This window comes from Somniosus microcephalus, chromosome 16, assembly GCF_052327205.1.
Source record: "Somniosus microcephalus isolate GS21.2 chromosome 16, FLI_Smic_1.0, whole genome shotgun sequence".
In the NCBI taxonomy this organism is placed as follows: Eukaryota; Metazoa; Chordata; class Chondrichthyes; order Squaliformes; family Somniosidae; genus Somniosus; species Somniosus microcephalus.
In genome coordinates, this window is record NC_141002.1 from 90,679,222 (window position 1) to 90,706,817 (window position 27,596).

Genomic DNA, 27,596 nt, shown 5'->3' on the forward strand with positions numbered 1-27,596 from the left:
ACTGCATCAGCTGCTTTATTTGGGCACTGATATTGTCTGTACGAGATGGAGCACAGAAGTGATTGCCTTGCACACGATTCTGTTAAAATTACACAAAGGGTATTGGAAGGTATCTTCGGTCTGGTCCAAAGATCACATCCACAGATTAAACAGCCATTGTCATGAGCAATTTATGGTTTAAAAGCCAGGCATGCCGAGTGGAAGCAGAAAGCTACTCGCGACACTGAAAGTGATAGCAACTGTTGAAGTGAAATCTGCACAGGCTCAACCAGACTCATTGGGCACGTTTACATTATAGAGTAAACTCACCTATCCCACGCTCCCAGCACAGGACAGAGATAGGACTACAGCACTGCTGTGCTGATTCTCTGACCTGTGAGCAGGGCTCCCACACTGGAAGCGTGCGATTGGTGAGTTCACTCTTATGGGTTACACAAAGAGGTTTCTGCTTCACAGTAACGCCAATGTTGCAGTGTTAATAGGGACTGACTTGACCTGGCCTGACTTCAGAGAAGTAAAGACTACTTGGAGGAATTAGCCGCACACAAGTTTAACACCACATGGAGTTTAGGGGGGATTGTCCCACGAGAGATTGAGGGGACAAGTCCTATATTTCCTAGAGTTTAGAAGAAGAGTGGCGATCTCATTGAAACGTATAAAATTCTTAAGGGGCTTGACAGGGTAGATGCTGGGAGGATGTTTCCCCTGGCTGGGGAGTGTAGAACTAGGGGTCACAGTCTCAGGATAAGGGGTCGGCCGACAATTTAGGACTGAGATGAGGAGAAATTTCTTCACTCAGAAGGTGGTGAATCTTTGGAATTCTCTACCCCAGAGGGCTGTGGAGGCTCAGTCGTTGAGTATATTCAAAACAGAGAGCGATAGATTTTTGGATACTAAGGGAATCAAGGGATATGGGGATCGGGTGGGAAGGTGGAGTTGAGGTAGAAGATCAGCCATGATCTTATTGAATGGCGGAGCAGGCTCGACGGGCCAAATGGTCTACTCCTGCTCCTATTTCTTATGTTCTTAACTCCAGTGTGTTATCAAGTGGGGTCTCTTGGACTATTTTGTTTTTTTAACATTTTTGTGTTTAGAGTAAACTACCCTCCACTCGACCCAAACAACATGCATGAGCCCCAACTTCAAAACAGCACCCTTTACTATACTGCACCAGTGTAATATTTTTTCTACACATGCTATCTTGTGGCCTATCGAAGTGAGAATGCCAAATTAAGGCATGTTTTGATGTTGACCCTTGCCCACCATAAAAGATGAAAGAACTTGTCTTTTTATATATTTAGATAGCATCTTTCACCTGCTTGTGACAATCCAAAGTGCTTCACAGTCAATGAGTTACTTTTGACGTGCAATCACTTGCGGTGTTCGCAATCGGAGCAGCCAATTTGCGCACAGCAAGGTCCCACAAACAGCAATGAGATAACCGGCTCGTTAATCTGTTTTGGTGTTGTGGCTTGAGGGAGGAATGCTGGCCCAGATACCAGGAGAACACCCTGCTCATCTTCAAAAAAAAAAAATAAGCGGCAATCGATCTTTACATCCTCCGGGAACTGGATTCAAATGGCGCAAGCTCGTTTCGCATGGGTTCACCAGACAAGAAGTTCACCATCCGGTCCATTTGGGCTGGCTTTTGAATCCAGGTCACAGAGGTGAAAGGCCAATGGCAAAACCCAATGCACCACCTAATTCAGCTTATACACTTTTGTGAACCTACCTGGAGTTCATTTAAATGTTCAGATAGTTGTCGGAACTGCCACCTGCGGAGGTCAATCCTGGGCAGGAGAATTGGAGTTCCAGCGAGGTGCTGTAAATGGAGTATTACCTGGCTGGAACCCCTACCAATCTCCGACCAGCAGCTGCAGTATAAATGCAGTTCAAGTTAAAGTCAATTGTATTGTGAAGCAGGCAATCCAAAAAATGTCACCTTTTTACACTTAGCCACATTCTGAAATTCAAATATTCTCTGGTTGGAAAGGTTGCAGTTGTTTGACTTACTTTGGTTGTCTTTACTTTATTTCCGGAGGCACAGCTCCAACCAGTACGATCTGGCAGTACTTTACATTCTTCTCCATCAAGGCATGGCTGCATTTGACACCACCATTTCTGTAAAACTATTGAGGCTGGTTCAACAGAAAACAGGTAAACAGTTTATTCACTTAATTTCCCTTAGAAAGGCAAACAAAAATCTATGTTGTATTATTACAGGAAACTTTGTTATATCCGGCACCGACGGGACCGAGCTGTTGCCGATCTATCAAAACTGCCGGACATACCAGCGTTAATGTTGAAGCGTACGGAGGTTTTCATCTCCGTATCTGACAACAAACACTGTTGCTTAGCAACAGCTTGTAAACAGTCGGCCCGTACCTTGGAAGCGTCTCTGTAGCTTAGCAACAGCTTCAGAGAGACTTTCCAGAGCCCGACTGTTGAAAACAAAGCCACGAGAAGAAAAAAAAACCTAACAAAATGGCTCCTGATTTCTGCCGGTAGATCGAGGTTTCCGGGCATACAACCTCTAGATAAACCAAAGTTTCCTGTACCATGATACAGTGGAGGCCATTTATATTTTCCTTCCAGTTTTCTCCCCTCTTGTACAGTTTTGGTCTCCATACCCAAGGAAGGATATACTTGCCTTAGAGGGGTTGCAACGAAGGATCACTAGATTGATTCCTGGGAATGAGAGTGTTGTCCTATGAGGAGAGATTGAGTAGAAAGGACCTATACTCTCTGGAGTTTAGAAGAATGAGACATGATCTTCTTGAAACATATAAAATTCTTAGAGGGCTTGACAGGGTAGATGCTGAGAGGCTGTTTCCCCTGGCTGGAGAGTCTAGAGCCAGGGGGCATAGTCTCAGGATAAGGGGGATGGCCATTTAGGACTGAGATGAGAAGAAATTTCTTCACTCGGAGGTTGAGAATTTTTGGAATTCTCTACCCCTGAGGGCTGTGGAGGGTCAGTCGTTGAGTATATTCAAGACCGAGATCGATAGATAGATTTGGGGGATAGTGTGGGAAAGTGGAGTTGATATAGAAGTTCAGCCATGATCTTATTGAATGGCGGAGCAGGCTTGAGGAGCCGTATGGCCTACTCCCGCTCCTATTTCTTATGTTATGTTCTTTGGGTATCATTGTTTGTGCAGACTAGGCCTGTATTCCCTTGAGTACAGAAGATTATGGGGTGATCTAATTGAGGTGTTTAAGATGATTAAAGGAGTTGATAGAGTAGATACAGAGAAACTTTCTCCACTAGTGTGGGAGATCAGAACAAGGGGGCATAACCTTAAAATCAGAGCCAGGCCATTCAGGGGTGATGTCAGGAAGCACGTCTTCACACAAAGGGTGGTGGAAATCTGGAACCCACTTCCCTCAAAAAGCTGTTGAGGCTGAGGGGTCAATTGAAAATGTCAAAACTAAGCTTAATATATTTTTGTTTGGTAAGGGTATTAATGGATATGTAACCAAAGCAGGTAAGTGGAGTGGAGATTATAGATCAGCCACGATCTAATTGAATGGCGGAACAGGTTCGAGCAGCTGAATGGCCGACTCCTGTTCCTATACACCTATCGTTCCACAACTACTGGCAGCTCTCCGGTACCTCACCAAGGTGGACATTCTTTGCAGGGATTCCATCGGGAGCTGCGCTCTGAGAGCACGGGCTGAAGATAGGGCGGCAACACTCTAGCCCCAATTCTCCAACCTGTACTTCCCATCGGGAATGCAGAATCATAGGATCATTAAATATGAATCCAGAGTGAGTGTTGACTGGCTATTTCACTATGGGGGGCAGCATCGTAACTCCTCATAGGACAAATAAGCACACTTTTCCAATAGGGTTCACTGAAAAGCTAATTTTCCCCCTTAGCCCAGGGGGAAATGAGGTTAATTGTATAGCCCATACCCTCCCCGACTGAGATTAGCTGGCTAGGCTTCTCTTTCTTTTTGATCGCACCATTCTATTTCTTTGATACTACCAACATCTCTACTTAGTGTTCACCTGGAGACCCCCCCAAAGAGCTCATGAAGTGCAGCCTGAACTCAGTACAAGACAGAAGTGGATGTCATTTGTGCTCCTTCGATGGGCATTACAATGACAACATGACTGGCAGACCCATAATGAGCAGCAGACAGAAAATACGCAGCTGTTTTAAAGGAGCCCTGTTACCTTCCCTACTTTTTAAAGAAAAAAACACAACACTTTCAAAACAAAAAGCTCTGTTAATAATCAATGGAAATGATAATCGGGGTGGGGGGGGGGTGCGGGTGCGGTTTTGATGGCAGGCAGCCAACCCGCAATGTCACTTTTATGCCCAGGCAGCACGTTGACAATCAGAAGCCAAATTTGACTGTATGCTGAGTTGGAGCAGTGAGCTGCCAATTTCAGTACCCGACCCAGAGATTGTCTACGGGTGTTGGCTTTTGGCGCCACGATAAATTGAGCAAATAAAACCTAGGCCGCAGCCTGAATTGCAGTGGTAGTGGTTGCCCAACAGTCAATAGGCTGCCCTTCCGATGCATATTGTTGCTGCCTATGTTAGGAACCTAGAACCTCCACAAAATTCATGATGAGGGAATGGTCCCTTTTAAATATTATTCAGCGAACACTCTATCTGCACATTGCGATTGGATTCATTTTCATTTTCTTTTTGCACCGCAGAACTAAATACCTTGGCGAGCGCTATTGATCTCAATCCGAATAATTGTGCAACATTAAAAATGAGATAGAATACGGTTTGACATTCAATCTGATAACTATCCGAGGGGACCGTAGGAAAAATAAAGCCACAGTCGAACTTGAAGGGTGGGGTGTGGAATTGGCTGTTTCCCTGCTCTCACATTCAAGACCTCTTCAGGTTTGATGTTAAAAAGGAAAAAAAAAAGTAAACCTACCATCGACACAAGAAGGAGCCGCACGTGTCGTTCCTGCTACTTGTCCCGGAAAACAGGAGCACTTCACCGTCTGGGACCGTTCTTCAATTTTGTTCTTATTGCAACATCTGTGCAGGGCCACTACCTCGCAGGTGCCAGTCTTAACATGGTGAGCTGTGCAACAATAAACGAGCAAGTTGGTGGAAAGTCACTGCATAGATCTGCCCATGCTCGCTGTAATGTCTGGCATACCGTTGGGGAGAGCTTCAGCTCGTAGCGCTGTCAGTGCAGCTTGTCTAAGGGAGCGATGTCTTCCCTTCGGGCTTCATCACCTCAGTCTGGTCAAACCCCCCAATAAAATGGTCCCAGATGGAATAACACTATCCAGTACTGGTTTACAGGATAGAGTATTGAACGCCCCCCCACCACCACCCCGCATCCCCCCCACAACCAATCATTTTCTTCCTGCATCCCACTCCCCAATCTGCGTAAAAAGCCCCCCAATGCGTAAAGGCAACATTTGATGTGACACTGAGCCATACAGGCTTAGCAAGTTCATTCCTTGGCCTGTGCTGAGTCGATTCATAAAATTAATAGCATCATACAGCACAGGAGGAGGTCATTCGGCCCATCGTGCCTGTGCCGGCTCTTTGGTAGAACTATCCAATTAATCCCACTCCCCCGCTCTTTCCCCTATAACCCTGTAAATTTCCAATTCTGTTTTGAATGTTTCTATTGAGTCTGCTTTCACTGCCCTTTCAGGCGGCATATTCCAGATCACAACAACTCGCAGTGTAAAAAAAAATGTTTTCTCATGTCGTCTCTGGTTCCTTTGCCAATCACCTTAAATTTGTGTCCTCTGGTTACCGACCCGAATTGCTGGAAACAATTTCTCCTTATTTACTCCATCAAAACTATTCATGATTTTGAACACCTCTATCAAATCTACTCTTAACCTGCTCTGCTCTAAAGAGAACAACCCCAGCTTCTCCAGTCTCTCCACATAACTGAAATCCCTCATCCCTGGTACCATTCCAGTAAATCTCTTCTGTACGCTCTCCATCCTAAAGTGTGGTGCTCAGAATTGAACACAATACACCAGCTGAGGTCCAACCAGTGGTTTATAAAGGATTAGCATAATTTCCTTGTTTTTGTACTCTATTCCTCTATTAATAAAGCCAGGGATTCCATATGTTTTTTTAACAGCCTTCTCAACTTGTCCTGCCACCTTCAAAGATTTGTGTACGTACACGCCCAGGTCTCTCTGTTCCTGCACCCCCTTTAAAATTGTACCATTCCCGTCTTTCGGATGAGATGTTAAACCGAGGCCCCGTCTGCTCTCTCAGGTGAACGTAAAAGATCCCCTGGCACTATTTCGAAGAAGAGCAGGGGAGTTAACCCCGGTGTCCTGGCCAATATTTATCCCTCAAACAACATAACAAAAACAGATAATCTGGTCATTATCACATTGCTGTTTGTGGGAGCTTGCTGTGCGCAAATTGGCTGCCGCATTTCCCACATTACAATGGTGACTCCACTTCAAAAAAGTACATCATTGGCTGGAAAGTGCTTTGGGACATCCGGTGGTCGTGAAAGGTGCTATAGAAATGCAAGTCTTTCTTTCTTTCTTTCATTCAGTTCATATTGCCTCTCCTCATTCTTCCTACCAAAAGGTATCACATCACACTTCTCTGAGTTAAATTTCATCTTTCAAGTGTCTGCCTATTTTAGCAGTCTGGCTATGTCCTCCTGAAGTCTGTTACTATCCTCCTCATTGTTGACTACGTTTCTGAGTTTCGGATCATCTTAAACAAAATGCTGGTGGGAGCACAACAGTGTTCTGCGGCCAATGAAGAGGAAAGAACATCCCGAAGAACCAATTCTGGGTCACAAGCTAGACATCTAATCCAACAGAATCTCCTCTAAAACCAGTCAGCACAGCCTGTACAGATTCATTTCTCACTGGTTAAAATTGTTGTACCTCTGTTATTTAGTTAAATCCGGTTAGGCTAATGGAGAGAGGGGCGGATTTCCGCTGTTTGTTATTTAAGGCAAAGTCGTAAAAAGGTGGATAAAGAATGCACTTATTGCTGGAAATATTGAACAATGTTTATCAGGGAACATGTATACTGAACAGGAAAATCTTCTCCCCTGACAGGTAAGAACATTTTCTAAATACCTCAGTCATTCTGTGTAGAAGTTAATCTGTGGGCCTCACGTTTCAGCTTCTTTATTTTATTTTAATGTTGTTTATTAAAATAATTCTCCCCAGAATCATGATGTCAGTAATCTATTTTTACTCTATAGTGAAATCTGTAACCTCTGGGCACTGTCGTCCTGTTCACCGGCCTGTAATCAGGCTTCAATTGTCTGTATGTACAGTCAGTCTTTCACCAGGGTATGTTTGTCAAACACACAGGAAACAAATGGAGACAACTGGCTTGGTATTTATGTCAAATAACTCGTGCATCAAGATGAACGTCATATACAGGGAGATTAAATTGTGAAACTAAACATTCTTAACCTTTCAATATCACAAATATGCAACCATTGTTTAACAGGATTCATGAAATAAATCTGAGCAAAACCAAAACCAAGAGACTCAATCCAATGGAATCCACAACATCTGCATCAAGTCAGATTTTAAGCTTGACCAATGTTCTATTATTTTTATTCGTTCATGGGATGTGGGCGTCGCTGGCAAGGCCAGCACTTATTGCCCATCCCTAGTTGCCCTTGAGAAGGTGGTGGTGAGCCGTCTTCTTGAACCGCTGCAGTCCATGTGGTGAAGGTACTCCCACAGTGCTGTTAGGGAGGGAGTTCCAGGAAAGATCGGCCGATATATTTCTAAGTCAGGATGCTGTGTGACTTGGAGGGGAACTTGGAGGTGGTGGTGTTCCCATGCACCTGTTGCCCTTGTCCTTCTAGGTGGAAGAGGTCACGGGTTTGGGAGGTGCTGCCAAAGAAGCCTTGGCGAGTTGCTGCAGTGCATCTTGTAGATGGTACACACTGCAGCCACGGTATGTCGGTGGTGGAGGGGGTGACTGTTTAAGGTGGTGGATGGGGTGCCAATCAAGCGGGCTGCTTTGTCCTCGATGGTGTCGAGCTTCTTGAATGTTGTTGGAGCTGCACTCATCCAGGCAATGGAGAGTATTTCATCACACTCCTGACTTGTGCCTTGTAGATGGTGGAAAGGCTTTGGGGAGTCAGGAGGTGAGACACTCGCCACAGAATACTCAGCCTCTGACCTGCTCTTGTTGCCACAGTATGTATGTGACCGGTCCAATTAAGTTTCTGGTCAATGGTGACCCCCCCGGGATGGTGATGGTGGGGGATTCGGCGATGGTAATGCCGTTGAATGTCAAGGGGCGGTGGTTAGACTCTCGCTTGTTGGAGATAGTCATTGCCTGGCACTTGTGTGGCGCGAATGTTACCTGCCACTTATCAGCCCAAGCCTGAACATCGTCCAGGTCTTGTTGCACGTGGGCATGGACTGCTTCATTATCTGAGGAGTTGCGAATGGCGCTGAACACTGTGCAGTCATCAGCGAATATCCCCACTTCTGACCTTATGATGGAGGGAAGGTCATTGATGAAGCAGCTGAAGATGGTTGGGCCTAGGACACTGCCCTGAGGCCCATACGTTCCTGTTCATATGTTTGACTTCAACCCCAGTCAGTTAGAACTGGCATTCTAGAACATCGTTTTTAATGAACAGAAAACAGCAAATGTAAACTCATTCTGACATATTTATGTTTTAAGTAAAATATACTTCCACCTCAGAATGTTTATTAACTTGACTTCTAACAGTAGTAACATTTGCAATGGATTCTGGGGTTTATAGGGTGACTATAAATGTTAATGATGAAGGCCTCTGATCTGACTATGGGGATAATATTCTCGGACTGGCGAAGTTATGGTAAGAATGTTTAGAGCACTCATTCTACATTCCTCTGCATGTTAATTTTAAACAGGCATTAACCATTTTGAAATAAAGAGAGGAATGCAAACCGAATGTGATAAGCATTTGTACCTGAGCTTTGCTTGTCGGGAAATAAACCCCCTATAATTCTCAGTCCAGGCCTCCAACCAGCCCAAGAGAAACAGGACCAGGCCGAATAACTTCCTGTTGCTATGGAAACAGGCAGCTGCTGTTAGCTCAAATCTCCGAGAACAGCGTGTAAGGCTTTCGCGATAGGTTAAAACAGCAAATTGCAGCAATTTAAGTTTTAGGAGGATAAAATTCTCCTGTGTTTTCTATTTGTAGCAAAATTGTAAATGTAAGGAGGAATAACAAGTTTATGATTGCGCTACAAGTAGTAACGAGGTGAGATCTTTTCCCTAAATTGACTCCAAATGAGACCTTTTAGTAACTAATGCCTATGAAAGGCTTCATTACCTTAGTATGCTCTATTTACCCAATAATCTTTGTACCACACACATCTAGCAGACTATTCCGGGAGCATTTTTTCTTTACAATAGGCTAGCTAAGAATATAAATACTGTATTATATATATAGTTGGAAGGCTGTTCTACAATCTCAGGTTTCATGCGGTGTTAATGAACTAGTCTTGGTTCTTTCGCGTGATTTATGATGCCCTATGTACCCCTTAATTCCAATTAAGCGTTAGCTGCCTCCCAGCAATCTGTTATCCATATGGACAGTCTGCTGTAGCCTCCAGGTTAAAATTCCATTTGGTGTTAAACAGATTGTTCAGGTGTAGGGCAAGTCCAAATGGTACATACGTACACACATACATACACACATATTAGAGATACGTTCATACTATATATATTCGCGCACACCAGCATGAACCGCTGGATTCATGATTTCTCCCCCCACCCCCCCCACTCCACCCAATGGCTGTAAAGTGTTTGGAATATGACAACTCGCAAAATAACACACAACTGAAAACAGCCCTGAATAAAGGTCCATGACCAAGACCACTGCTTCATAGCGGATGAATAAGTTAAATTCCTTTTTATTGCATTGAATTTAAGTATTTTTATTAATGTCTTGGGATCACATTCCACGATTCAGTTCATTTTTTTGGCGAGAACCAAAGGCCATCCTGAGGCCCTCAAAGGCGCTATATAAATGCAGGTCGATCTTTCTTTTTCTCTCTTTCTCTCTCCCAACATCACGCTTCAACTAAGACTAGATAACGCAAACCAGACCAGCTAGAACCTGTCTGGTTTCGTATGGCACAGTATCAATTGGTACATTTACTCGCTGAGCCAGGTCAACCAGAGTAACTCCCAGACGGGGAGTCCAGAACAGTGGGGGAATAACCTTAAAATTAGAGCTAGGCTGTTCAGGGGTGTTGTCAGGAAGCACTTATTCGCACAAAGGGTAGTAGAAATCTGGAACTCTCTCCCTCAAAGAGCTGTTGAACCTAGGCCAATTGAACATTTCAAAATTGAGATTGATATATTTTTGGTTAGGCAAGGGTATTAAGAGTTTTTGAACCAAGGCAGGGAAATGGAGTTAAGTTACAGATCAGCCATGATCTAATTGAATGGCGGAATAGGCTTGAGGGGCTGAATGGCCTGCTCCTGCTCCTGTGTTCCTATAATTCAGCTCCTGATTTAGAATAAATTGGTACGAATTGACAGGCCTGATATGGAGAATTGGTGTGGGGACTGAGTGCTTTTTGAAGGTTGGGTCTGAAACATATTATTGGACAGAGAAGGATTTACACTGTTGCTGTCCCATGCCAAATGTTCCCTGGGCTTGCTTCATCCTGACATTGTGTGTGCCAAAAGAGGGGGAAAAAAATCTTTCCATTCCTCGCCACTGACATCCCCAATGTTGAAACAACTCCTGTTATCTTAAAAAACCTTCCTCACACAATGATGATAATCAAAGCAGTGAGAAAATTAATATATGTGTGTTATTCCAAATATATTTCCCCACCCGCCCCCTCCCCTTTGTAGAGCATTTTGGGACATTTCCTATATTAATTAAAGGCACTATAAAATAGTTGTTGTAATGTTTGATGTATTGATGTTTGAGTGCTTAATAAACCAGTATGAGATGATGAATGAAAAACAACTAGAGCTATTACGGTGAAAACAAATTCACATATTCAGCGACTCACTACTAGCTTAGAAACTTGATCCTGCAGACTGACTGGCTGCTCAATCTGGACCTAACTGGTTGCCTAATTGATACAGCACTTCCTGGTGTTGAAGCAACCGCTTCAACGCTTCAAACTCTCAAACTGATCTATCGTTACGCTACATAATAATAATGAAGACGGGTAACATTGGCAAGGAGGAAGAGATGCCACTTTTATTTCCCAATATGCAAACATTAAAGCACTTGAGTTCTGTAGAGGGCCGTTTTAGTACCAGTTGTGACAAAGGAAATGTAACCTGCTTGGTATTGGCTACACGTAACAAGAAAAATTCAGCTTTTCACAAAACAGTAAAACACTCTTTGCCTTGATAATACTGAGGAGAGAATATATTTTTTTTTACTCCCACAGTAGCACTCAGCTTTTGATTACTTCAGGTCAAATAATTTGTTTCAACACACAGATTGCCACTGTTGGGAAACTGAACCATTTTCCAATTTTTGTGCACCATGTACTCGCAGGTCAAAATTGCAGCTTCATTCATTGTTAAACAGTGCTACAATATAAATGACACAATGCTTGTGCCTGTGGTGGCATGGTTTCTGCCTGAGATACTGCAACTGGTTGTCATAGCCTGAAGTGTTGTTCAGGCTACAGAGGGACCAGGCTCTTGGCCTAGAAGGACACTGGGGCTAAAAGGGTGAAATTATGAGGACAGGTTGCATAGACTAGGCTGGTATTCGCTTGAGTATAGAAGATTAAGGGGTGATCTAATTGAACTGTTTAAGATGGCGTGCTGAAGACTTGTGCTCCAGAACTAGCCGCGCCTCTAGCCAAGCTGTTCCAGTCCAGCTACAACACTGGCATCTGTCCGACAATGTGGAAAACTGCCCAGGTATGTCCTGTCCACAAAAAGCAGGACAAATCTAATCTGGCCAATTACCGCCCCATCAGTCTACTCTCAATCATCAGCAAAGTGATGGAAGGTGTCGTCGACAATGCTATCAAGCGGCACTTACTCACCAATAACCTGCTCACTGATGCCCAGTTTGGGTTCCGCCAAGGCCACTCGGCTCCAGACCTCATTACAGCCTTGGTCCAAATATGGACAAAGGAGCTGAATTCCAGAGGTGAGGTGAGAGTGACTGCCCTTGACAGCAAGGCAGCATTTGACCGAATGTGGCATCAAGGAGCCCTAGTAAAACTGAAGTCAATGGGAATCAGGGGGAAACTCTCCACTGGCTGGAGTCATACCTAACACAAAGGAAGATGGTTGTGATGGTTGGAGTCAATCATCACAGCCCCAGGACATAGTTGCAGGAGTTCCTCAGAGCAGTGTCCTAGGCCCAACCATCTTCAGCTGCTTCATCAATGATCCTCCCTCCAACATAAGGTCAGAAATGGGGATGTTCGCCGATGACTGCACAGTGTTCAATGCCATTTGCAACTCCTCAGATAATGAAGCAGTCCATGCCTGCATGCAACAAGACCTGAACAACATTCAGGCTTGGGCTGATAATTGGCAGGTAACATTCGCGCTACACAATTGCCAGGCAATGACTATCTCCAACAAGCGAGAGTCTAACCACCGCTCCTTGACATTCAACGGCATTACCATCACTGAATCCCCCACCAGCAACATTACCCAGAAACTTAACTGGACCAGCCATATAAATACAGTGGCAACAAGAGTAAGTCAGAGGCTAGGTATTCTGCGGCGAGTGTCTCACCTCCTGACTCCCCAAAGCCTTTCCACCATCTACAAGGCACAAGTAAGGAGTGTGATGGAGTACTCTCCACTTGCTTGGATGAGTGCAGCTTCAACAACACTCACGAAGCTCAACACCATCCAGGACAAAGCAGCCCACTTGATTGGCACCCCATCCACCACCTTAAACATTCACTCCCTCCACCACCAGCATACCGTGGCTGCAGTGTGTACCATCTACAAGATGCACGGCAGCAACTCACCAAGGCTTCTTCGGCAGCACCTCCCAAACCCACAACCTCTACCATCTAAAAGGACAAGGGCAGCAGGCGCATGGGAACACCACCACCTCCAAGTTACCCTCCAAGTAACACACCATCCTGACTTGGAAGTATATCGCCGATCCTTCATCGTTGTTGGGTCAAAATCCTGAAACTCCCTCCCTAACAGCACTGTGGGAGTACCTTCATCACATGGACTGCAGCGGTTCAAGAAGGCAGCTCACCACCACCTTCTCAAGGGCGATTAGGGATGGGCAATAAATGCTGGCCTTGCCAGCAATGCCCACAGCCCAGGAGCTAATTTTTAAAAAAATGATTAGAGGATTTGATAGGGTAGATAGCGAGAAACTATTTCCTCTGGTGGGGGGAGTCCAGAACAGTGGGGAATAACCTTAAAATTAGAGCTAGGCCGCTCATGAATTATGTCAGGAAGCACACATACATAGAAAGGGTAGTGGAAATCTGGAATTTTCTCCCTCAAAGAGCTGTTGAGGCTGTGCCAATTGAAAATTTCAAAATTGAGATTGATATATTTTTGTTAGGCAAGGGTATTAAGAGCTATTGGCCTCGAAATTCAGTGCCCTTAGCGCCGATTTTGCGGCGCTAGAGGACCTAGTGCTGCAATTGGCGCCGGTTCCTAAATTGCCTGGGGCCCTTCCGCGGCGGTAGACCGGTAGCGCTGCGCCGGCACCGATGACGTCATCGGTGTGCGCAGCGTCCCGGTTGCCGTGGTAACCCGGCCCCAAGCCGAAATTCAGTTGCGCCCGCCTCGCCCGTGGCAGGCGCAACTAAGACTCTGGCAACAGAGTCTTCCCCCAGTGTGCGCCGGCGCATAAAGGTGGAGCGGCGGCCGGCCGCCTTCCCGGCGGCTGCCTGCCCGCACCTCCCTTCCCGGACTCCTGCATTCCCCCCCCCGCGGCCCTGATCAGTGTCTGATGCGAGCCCGGCACTTCCCCGAGGTGCCGGGCTCAGATGTCGGGGCAATCCGCCGGACAGTTGTCGGCTGCAGGCAGCTCCTCCTTAACAGGAGGAGGAGGCCTGCAGTTCCCCCGCCTGCCGCACCGCATCGGGTGCCGCAGCGGGGGATTAGCGCCGGGAAACCCAAGTTCACATCCGTTTTGAGGCGCTAAAGGAGGGTTTTAGCGCCCGCCGCCGTCTGGGCCCAGCGCACCCGAATTTTCGTCGGGCGCTGCCGCATTACCGCTGGCGCAAACTTTCTGGCGCTACAGCCCTGGCAAGACCAGAACCCAATTTCTAGGCCATTGAACCAAGGCAGTTAAATGGAGTTAAGATACAGATCAGCCATGATCTAATTGAATGGTGGGACAGGCTCGAGGGGCTGAATGACCTACTCCTGTCCCCAGTTTCCACATGTACGCCTAGCTCTACCTCACCGTGGCTTCTCTCGACCCCTCTACGGTCTCTAAATTGTCAGACTGCTTGTCCGACACCCAGTTCTGGATGAGCAGAAATTTTCTCCAATATTGGGAAGACCAAAGCCATTGTTTTCAGTCCCCGCCACAAACTCCGTTTCCTAGCCACTGACTCCATCCCACTCCCTAAAATCTGTCTGAGGCTGAACCACACTGTTTGCAACCTTTGTGTCAATTTTGACCCTGAAATGTGCTTCCGACCACATATCCGCAGCATAACTAAGACTGCCTATTTCCACCTTCCTAACATCGCCCGTCTCCGCCCTTGCCTCAGCTCATCTGCTGCTAAAGCGCTCAACCGTGCCTTTGTTACCTCTAGACTTGACAATTCCAATGCACACCTGGCTGGCCTCCCACATTCCACCCTATGTAAACTTGAGGTCATCCAGAACTCGGCTGCCCATGTCCTAACTTGCACTGAAGGGATATTTACTAGTCTTAGCCCCTTTAGGGCTACCCCGGACCAGGCGTATTCCTCAGACGTTCACTTTCAACTGAAGTTTGAGGTAGCCGAATCCTAAAGACGCTTAATTGGGTCTAAAGGTCCGGACTATCTCTCCCTAAAGGAAAGGAACAACCTGAAAATGTTACCGTCCTCCAGATGGCACTTTTAATAAGTTTAGCTAGACTGTAACATTCCGGATATTATGAGGGTCCGGAAAACTCCCCCAGAATTCACAGAATCATAGAAACCCCACAGTGCAGATAGAGGCCATTTCAGCCCATCGAGCCTGCACCGACACATATCCCACCCGATCCCCGTAACCCCTACACCAACACATATCCCACCCTATCCCTGTAACCCCGCGTATTTAATCCCCCTAACACTAAGGGTCAATTTATCATAGCCAATCAACCTAACCCGCACATCTTTGGACTGTGGGAGGAAACCGGAGCACCCGGAGAAAACCCACGCAAACACGGGGAGAATGTGCAAACTCCACACACAGTCGCCCGAGGCCGGATTCGAACCCGGGTCCCTGGCGCTGTGAGGCAACAGTGCTAACCACTATGCCACCGTGCTGCCCCTATGCCACCATGCAACTCCTCACCAAAGAGTGCACAGAGATTGAGTTTGCGAGTTTGATACAGAAGTATCATGTGAGTCAATTCTAAAAATATATAGATTTATTAAAGAACCGACATATAATTTACAGTTGGTGAGTCTATTGCAACATTAACAGTTCCAAAAAAAGAAAGCTTACAATTCTATTGTCAGAGAACCTACTCTCAAACCTTAACTTCGTTACAGTTTTACAGTTCTTAGTTTTATTTAGGATATCCACCAAAATCAAATACAGTACCTTTGATCCCTGAGGTACAAGGAGTTGGAGACTTACAGAGCTGGCTCTGAAGCCGAGAATCATTTTGCCCCTTTAAGCGAGTCTACTATCCCATTTGAGAGTTTAATATTTATACCCTTTTCCAGTGGTATTTCCTTTAAGGTTTTCTGCTGATGTAAGCTAATTATCTCTAGTCATTTTTCTGCTGACCCCTGCAATTCTTACAGTCACCTCAGCTGGTAGCACTACAGAACCATGTCTCTCCTCTAGGTGTTCTAAGTTTATCATTAAAAAATGGTGTAACAGCAGGTGCACTTTACTTGGTATCATTTTTATGAAGGCAGATGTTTGTTACTTTTATGTGCTTCTTTACGTGGTATAAATTAGAACACCTTATACAAGATGAACTATTGTCTTGTTCCCAAAGGTTCAGACAGTCAGGAGCCTTTAGCCTTCTGTTTCAATAATGTTATTGATTCAGTGTCAACAACTATCTCAATAGCCAGAATGCTATCACAGCTTTTTCATCGTTAGGTTTCTAGATTTCCGGACCCAGTTTGTCATGTTTTAATAAGGCCAGAGTTCTTTCATAGAATGGTGTATTTTTCTGAATAGGTTATATGGCTTATTCCTTCACAGCACCAAGTCCCGTTCGCCCATCACCCCTGTGCTCGCTGACCTACATTGGCTCTCGGTTAAGCATCGCCTCGATTTCAAAATTCTCATCCTTGTTTTGAAATCCCTCCATGGCCTCGCTCCTCCCTATCTGTGTAATCTCCTCCAGCCCCACAAACGCCCTCCCTCCCCCCCCCCACTCCGAGATATCTGTGCTCCTCTAATTCTGCCCTCTTGAGCATCCCTGCTTATAATCGCACAACCATTGGTGGCCGTGTCTTCTGTTGCCGAGGCCCTAAGCACTGGAATTCCCTCCCTAAACCTCTCCGCCTCGCGACCTCTCTTTCCTCTTTTAAGACGCCCCTTAAAACCTGCCTCTTTGACCAAGCTTTTGGTCACCTTCCCGAATTACTCCTTATGTGGCTCGGTGTCACATTTTTGTCTTATTATACTCCTGTGAAGTGCCTTGGGACGTTTTACTGTGTTAAATGCGCTATATAAATACAAGTTGTTGTTGTTGTTCCTATGTGCCTGACCATACAGGCTAGCAATGTGGTTTTCAAATCAGAGAATATCCAGAGCCACAAACATAAGGTCACTTGGAAGCCACTGCTCATGTGCAATGTTGGGCATTCACACTTATTTCAAAAAGAAAAAGAAAGACTTGCATTTCTATAGCGCCTTGCACAACCTCAGGACATCCCAAAGCACTTTACAGCCAATGAAGTACTTTTGAAGTGTAGTCACTGTTGTAATGTGGGAAACGCGGCAGCCAATTTGCACACAGCAAACTCCCACAGACAGCAATGTGACACTGACCAGATAATCTGTTTTTGTTATGTTGGTTGAGGGATAAATGTTGGGCAGGACACCGGGGATAGCTCCCCAGCTCTTCTTCAAAATAGTGCCATGTGATCTTTTACATCCACCTGAGAGAGCAGACGGGACCTCGGTTTAATGCCTCATCTGAAAGACTGCACTTCCGACAATGCAGCATTCCCTCAGTACTGCACTGGAGTGTCAGCCTAGTGTTTTGTTCTCAAGTCTCTGGAGTGGGACTATGAACCCACAACCTTCTGACCCAGGAGCGAGGGTGCTACCAACTGAGCCACAGCTGATGCAAGAGTGTGAATTCCACCCAGCAACATTAATGGGGCAAATGAGAGAGCCAGAAGACCAAACACCTTGTGGTTTCCTCAATATAAATACCCCTCAGTGGGTCACCTGCATTAAAAATGCTGCTAGATACTTAAAATTCAGCATGGATTGCTGCACAAACATTTCCTGCTTACCGACAAGTAACTCCAGGTCTGTTTCTGTATGGAAAAGTTTCCACCTTTAAATAACGTGAGTGGAAATTTGGTGCAAAAAGATCGGCCACTGTTTGGAATTTCTTTATTTATTGACTTTTTTTAAAAAGCAAATTGTATTGTGATCAATCACTTGTCAAGTGATATGAAATATTATAGAGCATAATATTGAATTTAACAAAATTAAACATAACTCCAAATCTTGCTTTCTCTGGGAGGAGTATAACACTATGAAGCTGTGACTGTTTTGATTTCTTTTTGGGTTCAATAAAGACTCATTTCTGAAAGAGAATGTTGTTTAATCTAAAGTCTTGTTCAAGACTTTCTACAGCTTTTTACAGAACACACTATCCTGTGATGCATCTAGAATGAAACTGAAAGTAAAACTTCTCTGGACTCTTTGTCTCTCACATGACCTCTGCTGGTCAGGCACAAGTAATCAAAAACACAGACAAATATGCTGTAAGGCATAAGTAATCAAACACAGACAAATATCATCACTATTTGCTGATATCATTACATCTCCCTTTCTTAAAACAAAAGTATTTTACTTTTAACTAACAACATGTTTTCTTTGTATTAATCTGCATTTTAACTGTAATACTTAATGAACTTACATTATCATTATCATGATCAAGGTTTTTTACCCTTGCTTTGTGTGTTCACATGAAATATGTCAATACACTAGAACTTGAAGAAAGAATAAGATAACATTACTTCCTTCTATAACAATGGTCCTTAAATTTGCTCAATGAGTCTCTCAGGAGGCTTCACGTGTCTTGAGGATTTTCTGATTGATTGTCCTTGAATCTGAGTTGTTGCCTCAGATGATTGGTTCTCAGCTGTGTGATCAGGTTGTTCAACAGTATCAGTCTCTTGACCTGCTGTGGCTGGTCCCATGAGAAGATCTCGACGATTTCTTCTCAGAACAGCACCCTCATCTGTCTGAATGGTGTATGATCTTGGTTGAACTTCACTCAGGACAGTTCCCTTCTGAGTCCATGTGTTTGTTTTGTCTTTCAACCTTACTTGGTCACCAGTGTGGAGTTCAGGTAGGTTTTGTGTTCCTCTGTCATAGTAGTACTTTTGCTTTTCTTTCTGTTGTTCTTTGAACTTCCTCACTTTCTCCCCCTCTTTTGTTTTCAGGAGGTTCTCCAGGATGGGTAGGTTTGACCTTAGCCGACGTCCCATCAGGAGTTGGGCTGGTGACATACCACACTCGAGCAGCGTTGTGCGGTATACAAGCATGCTTTGGTAGAAGTCAGTTCCACTGTCTTTTGCCTTGTACATCAGTCTTTTCACTGTCTGGACTGATTTTTCCACTAGTCCATTGGACTGTGGATAGTGAGGACTTGACGTTGTGTGGACAAAGTCCCACTCTTTGGCAAAGTGTCGGAAATTTGCATTGTAAAACTGAGGTCCGTTGTCTGTGAAGACCTTGCTTGCCACGCCATGTCTGGAGAATATGGCTTTCATACTTCTTATCACAGCTTCTGCAGTGGTGGTGTACAGTCTACAAACCTCTGGATACAGGGAGTAATAGTCTGTGACGACAAGATAGTCCTTCCCTTGACATACGAATAGGTCAGCGCCTACCTTCTGGTAAGGTCTGTCTGGTGCTGGGTGTGGCGTTAGTGGTTCTACCGGATTGCTTGCTCGATATTTCAGGCATATTGTGCAGTTTGACACCTCATTTGTCGCATCTTGGTTGATTCGTGGCCAGTACATCACCTCTCGTGCTCTTTTCTTACACTTTGATTCCCAGATGTCCTCCATGGATCTTTTTTAGCATCTCTCTTCTCAGACTCTTTGGGATAACTATTTTACTTCCTTTGTAGATGATGTCTTCGGCCACTGATAGTTCCGCCCTGCAGTTCCAGTACTCTGCTATATCAGGTGAGCAGTCTTGCTTCATGTTGGGCCATCCATCCAAGATGCTTTTTCTCAGTCGTCTCATTGTTTCATCTTTGTTTGTCTCAGTCTTTATGAGCTCCATTTTTGCATCTGCTATGGGCAGTGCACTTGTGATCATGTCCACGTAGGCGTTCACTTTTTCATCCATTGTGGTGTTTGCGGGCTCACTTGGGTCAACAGCTCTGGACAACGTGTCTGCTGTATACATCAGCTTACCCGGTGTGTACGCAACATTCAGTTCATCATAGACTGTCTCACCTTCGCTTTCCACAACGAGGACTCTCTTTACCAGGTTCAGTCTCTCACAGGCTTTTAAACCTAGTATAGCTTGCACATCCTTTGGCACCACGATTAATGCTAGCGTGTGCTCTCTGTCCTTGTGTGTTACTTTGACAATGCATTTTCCCTTCACTGGTATATCAGCACCTGAGTATCCGGTCACTTTCACTTGTATTCCATGTAACTTTGGTCTGGGTCTAATTCTCTTAAAATCGGTCTCTGATATCACATTAACTTGTGCTCCAGTATCCAATTTAAATGGAATGTGTATGGCGTTCACTTTTAGTGTCAACATCCAGTCTCTTTCTTCTTTTTTGTTTTCAGACACAACATCTACATAGAACTCCTCTATGTCGCTTTCATCTACTGCATGGACCTTGCTTTGTTGTGCTTGGTTCTTACAGCAACGGGCATAATGGTTGTTTTTGTTGCAACTATTGCATGTTTTACCATATGCTGGACACTTTCTTGGTGTATGCTGTGTACCGCATCGACTACATGACTTTCGATTGTCCCTTTCATTTTCGTTTGCTGGCCACGCCTCTTTTTTCACATTGGCGCTCTTTTTGTTAACCGGTTTGTATCCGTTCATTCTCACTGCATCCACGTTGCAGCTACTGTCACTGAACAGCTCCTTTGCCTGCAACTTCACAGTCTCTGTAGCCCTACACAGTGCTATGGCTTTTCCCAGGTCTAGATCTTGCTCTCTTAGCAGTCTTTCCCTTAGACCATTATCTGGAATACCACACACCAGTCTGTCTTTTATCAGCGAGTCTGTGAGTCCCCCAAATTCACACGATTTGCTCCGGTTTCTCAGTTCAGTCACATACTGATCAATAGTCTCGCCGATTTTCTGTACACATGTGAAAAATTTGTGCCTCTCAAAGGTCACGTTGCGTTTAGGTATGCAGTAGGCCTCAAACTGTTCCATTATTTTATCTAGCTTCATTTTGTCTCCATCAACAGCAAATATGAAATTATTATATACCTCCAGCGCTGCATCACCCACGACATGTAAGAACACGGACGATTTTTGTTTATCACTTTTCTCGTCAGCTCCGATTGCCGCTAAATACAACTCTAAACGTTGTTTGAACCTTCTCCAATTTTCAGCCACATTACCTATTAATTGAAGCGTCGCCGGTGGGTGTAAACCTTCCATTTTTCACTTCGTTAGCTATTCTCTAATGGTAAGCAACGATGTTCTCTTCTGGCTTGCTAATATGTGGAAAGCTGATTTCGCTTATTTGCCACAACTGCTTTCACTGTCCCATCAAGTTGCTAACTTCAGATTTTTTCTCTTTCAGCCACTTCTGACATCATGTTTTGCTTTCTTTTTGGGTTCAATAAAGACTCATTTCTGAAAGAGAATGTTGTTTAATCTAAAGTCTTGTTCAAGACTTTCTACAGCTTTTTACAGAACACACTATGCTGTGATGCATCTAGAATGAAACTGAAAGTAAAACTTCTCTGGACTCTTTGTCTCTCACATGACCTCTGCTGGTCAGGTACAAGTAATCAAAAACACAGACAAATATGCTGTAAGGCATAAGTAATCAAACACAGACAAATATCATCACTATTTGCTGATATCATTACAGTGACAACGCAGTGCTTTAGAGTAAATAATGCAGACTTGTTAATGTCATTCTGAATTTTTCTCTGTGATGCTGCTTTCATATTTCTAACAATATAACAGGCATCGGTGCTGTGTGATTGATGTGTATTAAACAGGGCTGCCTCACTTGTGCCAGCAGGGTTATACATGCACAATGGTATATGAAACTCAAAGTGCGTGAACAAGGGTGATGTAAGAAAACTACTAGGCACTTGGTCTAAGCGTTAAACAAAGCTTTAATTAACTGTTTTACAACATGGAGGTCTAGTTGTGTCCTTCACTAGTTCCTGTTAAGAATGTCCTGCGCAAGCTGGGCCCGTGCCCAAGTACTTATACTCTCCCTGGACAGCGCCACCCGTAGGCCACTCAGTATTATTTCATAAGTCTTTCTTTCATGAATGACTGATTTATGTCAAAGGGCACTTGCCATGTCTGTGAATGTGTAGTGGCACTCCCGAGTTTCAAAGCACACCAGAAAAGGCAGTGCCTCCTTCACCCAAACGCGCATAGCAGTGAGTCGACTGGCCCAAGGGCGGGGGAGGGGGGAGGGTGTGCATCAGTTTAAAAAAAAGACTTGCATTTCTACAGCGCCTTTCACGACCACCGGACATCTCAAAGCACTTTACAGCCAATGAAGTGTAGTCACTGTTGTAATGTAGGGAATGTGGCAGCCAATTTGCACACAGCAAGGTCCCACAAACAGCAATGTGATAATGACTGTTTTTGTTATGTTGATTGAGGGATAAATATTGGACAGGACATAACACCCCTGCTCTTCTTCGAAATAGCACCATGGGATCTTTTACATCCACTTGAAAGAGTAGACGGGGCCTTGGTTTAACGCCTCATCCAAAAGACGGCACTTTTGACAGTGCAGTGTTCCTTCAGCACTGCACTGGAGTGTCAGCCTATCTATATGTGCTCAAGTCCCTGGAGTGGGACTTGAACCCACAACCTTTATGACTCATGAGGCGAGTGTGCTACCAATTGAGCCACAGCTGACTCACTGATTGTAGATTGACTTTGTGACAACTTGGCGGCATTGGGTCGGTTCCAGCATTTAGACTGCAGCCGACACAGCGCAGGCAGAAGGCCAGGACAACAGTTTGTGCGGCAATGACTTGAGGTGGCATAGGGACACCAAATTCAAAACGGAGCATTTCACTGGCGTTTAATACCATCAGTTTAATGTGTGATTGATGCCAGTACTTGTGTAAATCTGGCCCTGAACTGGTAGAAGAACAACAGCTCAAAGTTTACAGCTGAGCTGGAGCGTTCGCCTCAGTTTCAAGCTGGTATTCAGATACTGCACAAGCGCGCCATCAATCACAAACAAAAAACGGCCATCAGTGTGCAGAGAGGCCACCGATAACCGACCTCATCATTACCGTGGCTGCCCAACCAGCCCAGTTCAAGAGTGATATACAAAAAGTGGCAGCTCAGTTGTGTCTCCTGTCAAACTATTAAACAGAGTGAGCCGCACGGAATGAGGTCGTGTTCTTTTAGATTGACACATATAGATATATAAAGATGTAAGTGCAACAGCGCTGTGCATGCGTCAAACCACTGCTGAGAACTACCCTGCTGTTTGTGGTACAAGTGGGGGCAGCGCTCGACTTTGGAAGAGGACGCCTGCACTTTCATGTTCAGCGGAGTTTGGAGGAGCGCGCTGTAAATGGGGCAGTGTTTCAGCACACGCCACTAGCTGCTTTTTGTATTTTCATACGGGGAGGTGGAGGGGCAAAGGGGAGAAGCAAGGGTGTTGCTGGTGAGAAGATGGTAGCAGTGCTTTGGGGGCTGGGGGAATTGGGAGGAAGCCATGAGGGGTTGCTTTGGGAGGGAAGAGAGGAAAAGCCAGGAGCGGTTCTGTGGTGCGGGGAGGAAGGGGCGTGACTGCTTGGACTGGGGGGATGGGACAGGAGAGTGACTGCAGGGACTGGGGGGAATGAGGCAGAGAGTGACTGCTTGAACTGAGGGGATGGGACAGAGAGTGACTGCATGGACTGAGGGGATGGGACAGAGAGTGACTGCATGGACTGAGGGGATGGGACAGAGAGTGACTGCATGGACTGAGGGGATGGGACAGAGAGTGACTGCATGGACTGAGGGGATGGGACAGAGAGTGACTGCATGAACTGAGGGGATGGGGCAGAGAGTGACTGCATGGACTGAGGGATGGGACAGAGAGTGACTGCATGGACTGGGGGGATGGGACAGAGAGTGACTGCCTGGACTGGGGGGATGGGGCAGAGAGTGACTGCATGGACTGAGGGATGGGACAGAGAGTGACTGCATGGACTGGGGGGAATGAGGCAGAGAGTGACTGCTTGAACTGGGGGGAATGAGGCAGAGAGTGACTGCATGGACTGGGGGGATGGGGCAGAGAGTGACTGCATGGACTGGGGGGATGGGACAGGAGAGTGACTGCATGAACTGGGGGGATGGGACAGAGAGTGACTGCTTGAACTGAGGGGATGGGACAGAGAGTGACTGCATGGACTGAGGGGATGGGGCAGAGAGTGACTGCATGGACTGGGGGGATGGGACAGGAGAGTGACTGCATGAACTGGGGGCATGGGGCAGAGAGTGACTGCATGGACTGGGGGAAATGGGGCAGAGAGTGACTGCATGGACTGGGGGGATGGGGCAGAGAGTGACTGCATGGACTGGGGGGATGGGGCAGAGAGTGACTGCATGGACTGAGGGGGTGGGACAGAGAGTGACTGCATGGACTGAGGGATGGGACAGAGAGTGACTGCATGGACTGAGGGATGGGACAGAGAGTGACTGCATGAACTGAGGGGATGGGACAGAGAGTGACTGCATGGACTGAGGGGATGGGGCAGAGAGTGACTGCATGGACTGGGGGGATGGGACAGGAGAGTGACTGCATGAACTGGGGGCATGGGGCAGAGAGTGACTGCATGGACTGGGGGAAATGGGGCAGAGAGTGACTGCATGGACTGGGGGGATGGGGCAGAGAGTGACTGCATGGACTGAGGGATGGGACAGAGAGTGACTGCATGGACTGAGGGATGGGACAGAGAGTGACTGCATGAACTGAGGGATGGGACAGAGAGTGACTGCATGGACTGAGGGGATGGGGCAGAGAGTGAACAGAGAAACTGTGTAACCTTAGCGGCACACTATGTTACAGCTTGCCATAAACAGAGGGACAACCAGTAAACCTAAGAAAAGAGTATATACAAAGCATACGAATGTATATTTATACACTCAGGGATATATCTGTTTATACACTGTATGAATAGATCTGCGTTTATGTGTTCTACCATAAATGTTTTTCGATGCTTTGGCAACATAAGATGTACCTTATCATGCCAATAAAGCGATTTGAATTGAATTGAATTGAAAAATTGACTGCATGAACTGAGGGATGGGACAGAGAGTGACTGCATGGACTGAGGAATGGGACAGAGAGTGACTGCATGGACTGAGGGATGGGACAGAGAGTGATTGCATGGACTGAGGGATGGGGCAGAGAGTGGCTGCATGGACTGGGGGGAATGGGGCAGAGAGTGACTGCATGGACTGGGGGGATGGGGCAGAGAGTGACTGCAAGGACTGGGGGATGGGGCAGAGAGTGACTGCATGGACTGGGGGGATGGGGCAGAGAGTGACACATGAACTGAGGGGATGGGACAGAGAGTGACGGCATGGACTGGGGGGATGGGGCAGAGAGTGACTGCATGGACTGGGGGATGGGACAGAGAGTGACTGCATGGACTGAGGGGATGGGGCAGAGAGTGACTGCATGGACTGAGGGATGGGGCAGAGAGTGACTGCTTGGACTGGGGGGGTGGGGCAGAGAGTGACTGCATGAACTGGGGGGATGGGACAGAGAGTGACTGCATGGACTGGGGAATGGGACAGAGAGTGACTGCATGGACTGGGGAATGGGACAGAGAGTGACTGCATGGACTGGGGAATGGGACAGAGAGTGACTGCATGGACTGGGGGGATGGGACAGAGAGTGACTGCATGGGCTGAGGGATGGGACAGAGAGTGACTGCATGAACTGAGGGATGGGACAGAGAGTGACTGCATGGACTGAGGGGATGGGGCAGAGAGTGAACAGAGAAACTGTGTAACCTTAGCGGCACACTATGTTACAGCTTGCCATAAACAGAGGGACAACCAGTAAACCTAAGAAAAGAGTATATACAAAGCATACGAATGTATATTTATACACTCAGGGATATATCTGTTTATACACTGTATGAATAGATCTGCGTTTATGTGTTCTACCATAAATGTTTTTCGATGCTTTGGCAACATAAGATGTACCTTATCATGCCAATAAAGCGATTTGAATTGAATTGAATTGAAAAATTGACTGCATGAACTGAGGGATGGGACAGAGAGTGACTGCATGGACTGAGGAATGGGACAGAGAGTGACTGCATGGACTGAGGGATGGGACAGAGAGTGATTGCATGGACTGAGGGATGGGGCAGAGAGTGGCTGCATGGACTGGGGGGAATGGGGCAGAGAGTGACTGCATGGACTGGGGGGATGGGGCAGAGAGTGACTGCAAGGACTGGGGGATGGGGCAGAGAGTGACTGCATGGACTGGGGGGATGGGGCAGAGAGTGACACATGAACTGAGGGGATGGGACAGAGAGTGACGGCATGGACTGGGGGGATGGGGCAGAGAGTGACTGCATGGACTGGGGGATGGGACAGAGAGTGACTGCATGGACTGAGGGGATGGGGCAGAGAGTGACTGCATGGACTGAGGGATGGGGCAGAGAGTGACTGCTTGGACTGGGGGGGTGGGGCAGAGAGTGACTGCATGAACTGGGGGGATGGGACAGAGAGTGACTGCATGGACTGGGGAATGGGACAGAGAGTGACTGCATGGACTGGGGAATGGGACAGAGAGTGACTGCATGGACTGGGGAATGGGACAGAGAGTGACTGCATGGACTGGGGGGATGGGACAGAGAGTGACTGCATGGGCTGGGGGGATGGGGCAGAGACTGACTGCTTGAACTGAGGGGAATGGGGCAGAGAGTGACTTCATGGACTGGGGGGATGGGACAGAGAGTGACCGCATGGACTGGGGGGGTGGGACAGAGAGTGACTGCATGAACTGGGGGGATGGGACAGAGAGTGACTGCATGGACTGAGGAATGGGACAGAGAGTGACTGCATGGACTGGGGAATGGGACAGAGAGTGATTGCATGGACTGGGGAATGGGACAGAGAGTGACTGCATGGACTGGGGAATGGGACAGAGAGTGACTGCATGGACTGGGGGGATGGGGCAGAGAGTGACTGCATGGACTGGGGGGATGGGGCAGAGAGTGACTGCATGGACTGGGGGGATGGGACAAAGAGTGACTGCATGGACTGGGGGGATGGGGCAGAGAGTGACTGCATGAACTGGGGGGATGGGACAGAGAGTGACTGCATGGACTGGAGGGATGGGGCAGAGAGTGACTGCATGAACTGAGGGGATGGGGCAGAGAGTGACTGCATGGACTGGGGGATGGGACAGAGAGTGACTGCATGGACTGGGGGGATGGGACAGAGAGTGACTGCATGGACTGCGGAATGGGACAGAGAGTGACTGCATGGACTGGGGAATGGGACAGAGAGTGACTGCATGGACTGGGGGGATGGGGCAGAGAGTGACTGTATGGACTGGGGAATGGGACAGAGAGTGACTGCATGGACTGGGGGGATGGGGCAGAGAGTGACTGTATGGACTGGGGAATGGGACAGAGAGTGACTGCATGGACTGGGGAATGGGACAGAGAGTGACTGCATGGACTGGGGAATGGGTCAGAGAGTGACTGCATGGACTGGGGAATGGGACAGAGAGTGACTGCATTAACTGGGGAATGGGACAGAGAGTGACTGCATGGACTGGGGAATGGGACAGAGAGTGACTGCATGAACTGGGGGGATGGGACAGAGAGTGACTGCATGGACTGGGGCGATGGGGCAGAGAGTGACTGCATGGACTGGGGAATGGGACAGAGAGTGACTGCATGGACTGGGGGGATGGAGCAGAGAGTGACTGCATGGACTGAGGGATGGGACAGAGAGTGATTGCATGGACTGAGGGATGGGGCAGAGAGTGGCTGCATGGACTGGGGGGAATGGGGCAGAGAGTGACTGCATGGACTGGGGGGATGGGGCAGAGAGTGACTGCATGGACTGGAG

The 27,596-nt window shown here is 46.7% G+C and overlaps 1 protein-coding gene across 7 annotated transcripts in view; it reads right to left on the bottom strand.

Moving 5' to 3' along the window:
• Positions 1-27,596, bottom strand: part of LOC147106372 (chemokine-like protein TAFA-2) — a 356,474-nt gene that overhangs the window by 16,939 nt on the left and 311,939 nt on the right. For 5 of the 7 annotated variants that reach the window (XR_015081441.1, XR_015081442.1, XR_015081443.1 and 2 more), the window contains exons 4-6: positions 4,906-5,058; positions 2,014-2,138; positions 1,733-1,874 (exon numbers count right to left, since the gene is read on the bottom strand). Coding sequence is in view for 1 of the 7 variants with exons in the window: in XM_086009418.1 (XP_085865544.1) it covers positions 2,014-2,138; positions 4,906-5,058 (278 nt within the window). In the remaining 6 variants the exon portion in view is untranslated. The remainder of the gene's footprint in view (positions 1-1,732; positions 1,875-2,013; positions 2,139-4,905; positions 5,059-27,596) is intronic. The other 2 variants (XR_015081444.1, XM_086009418.1) reach the window with 1 other exon arrangement.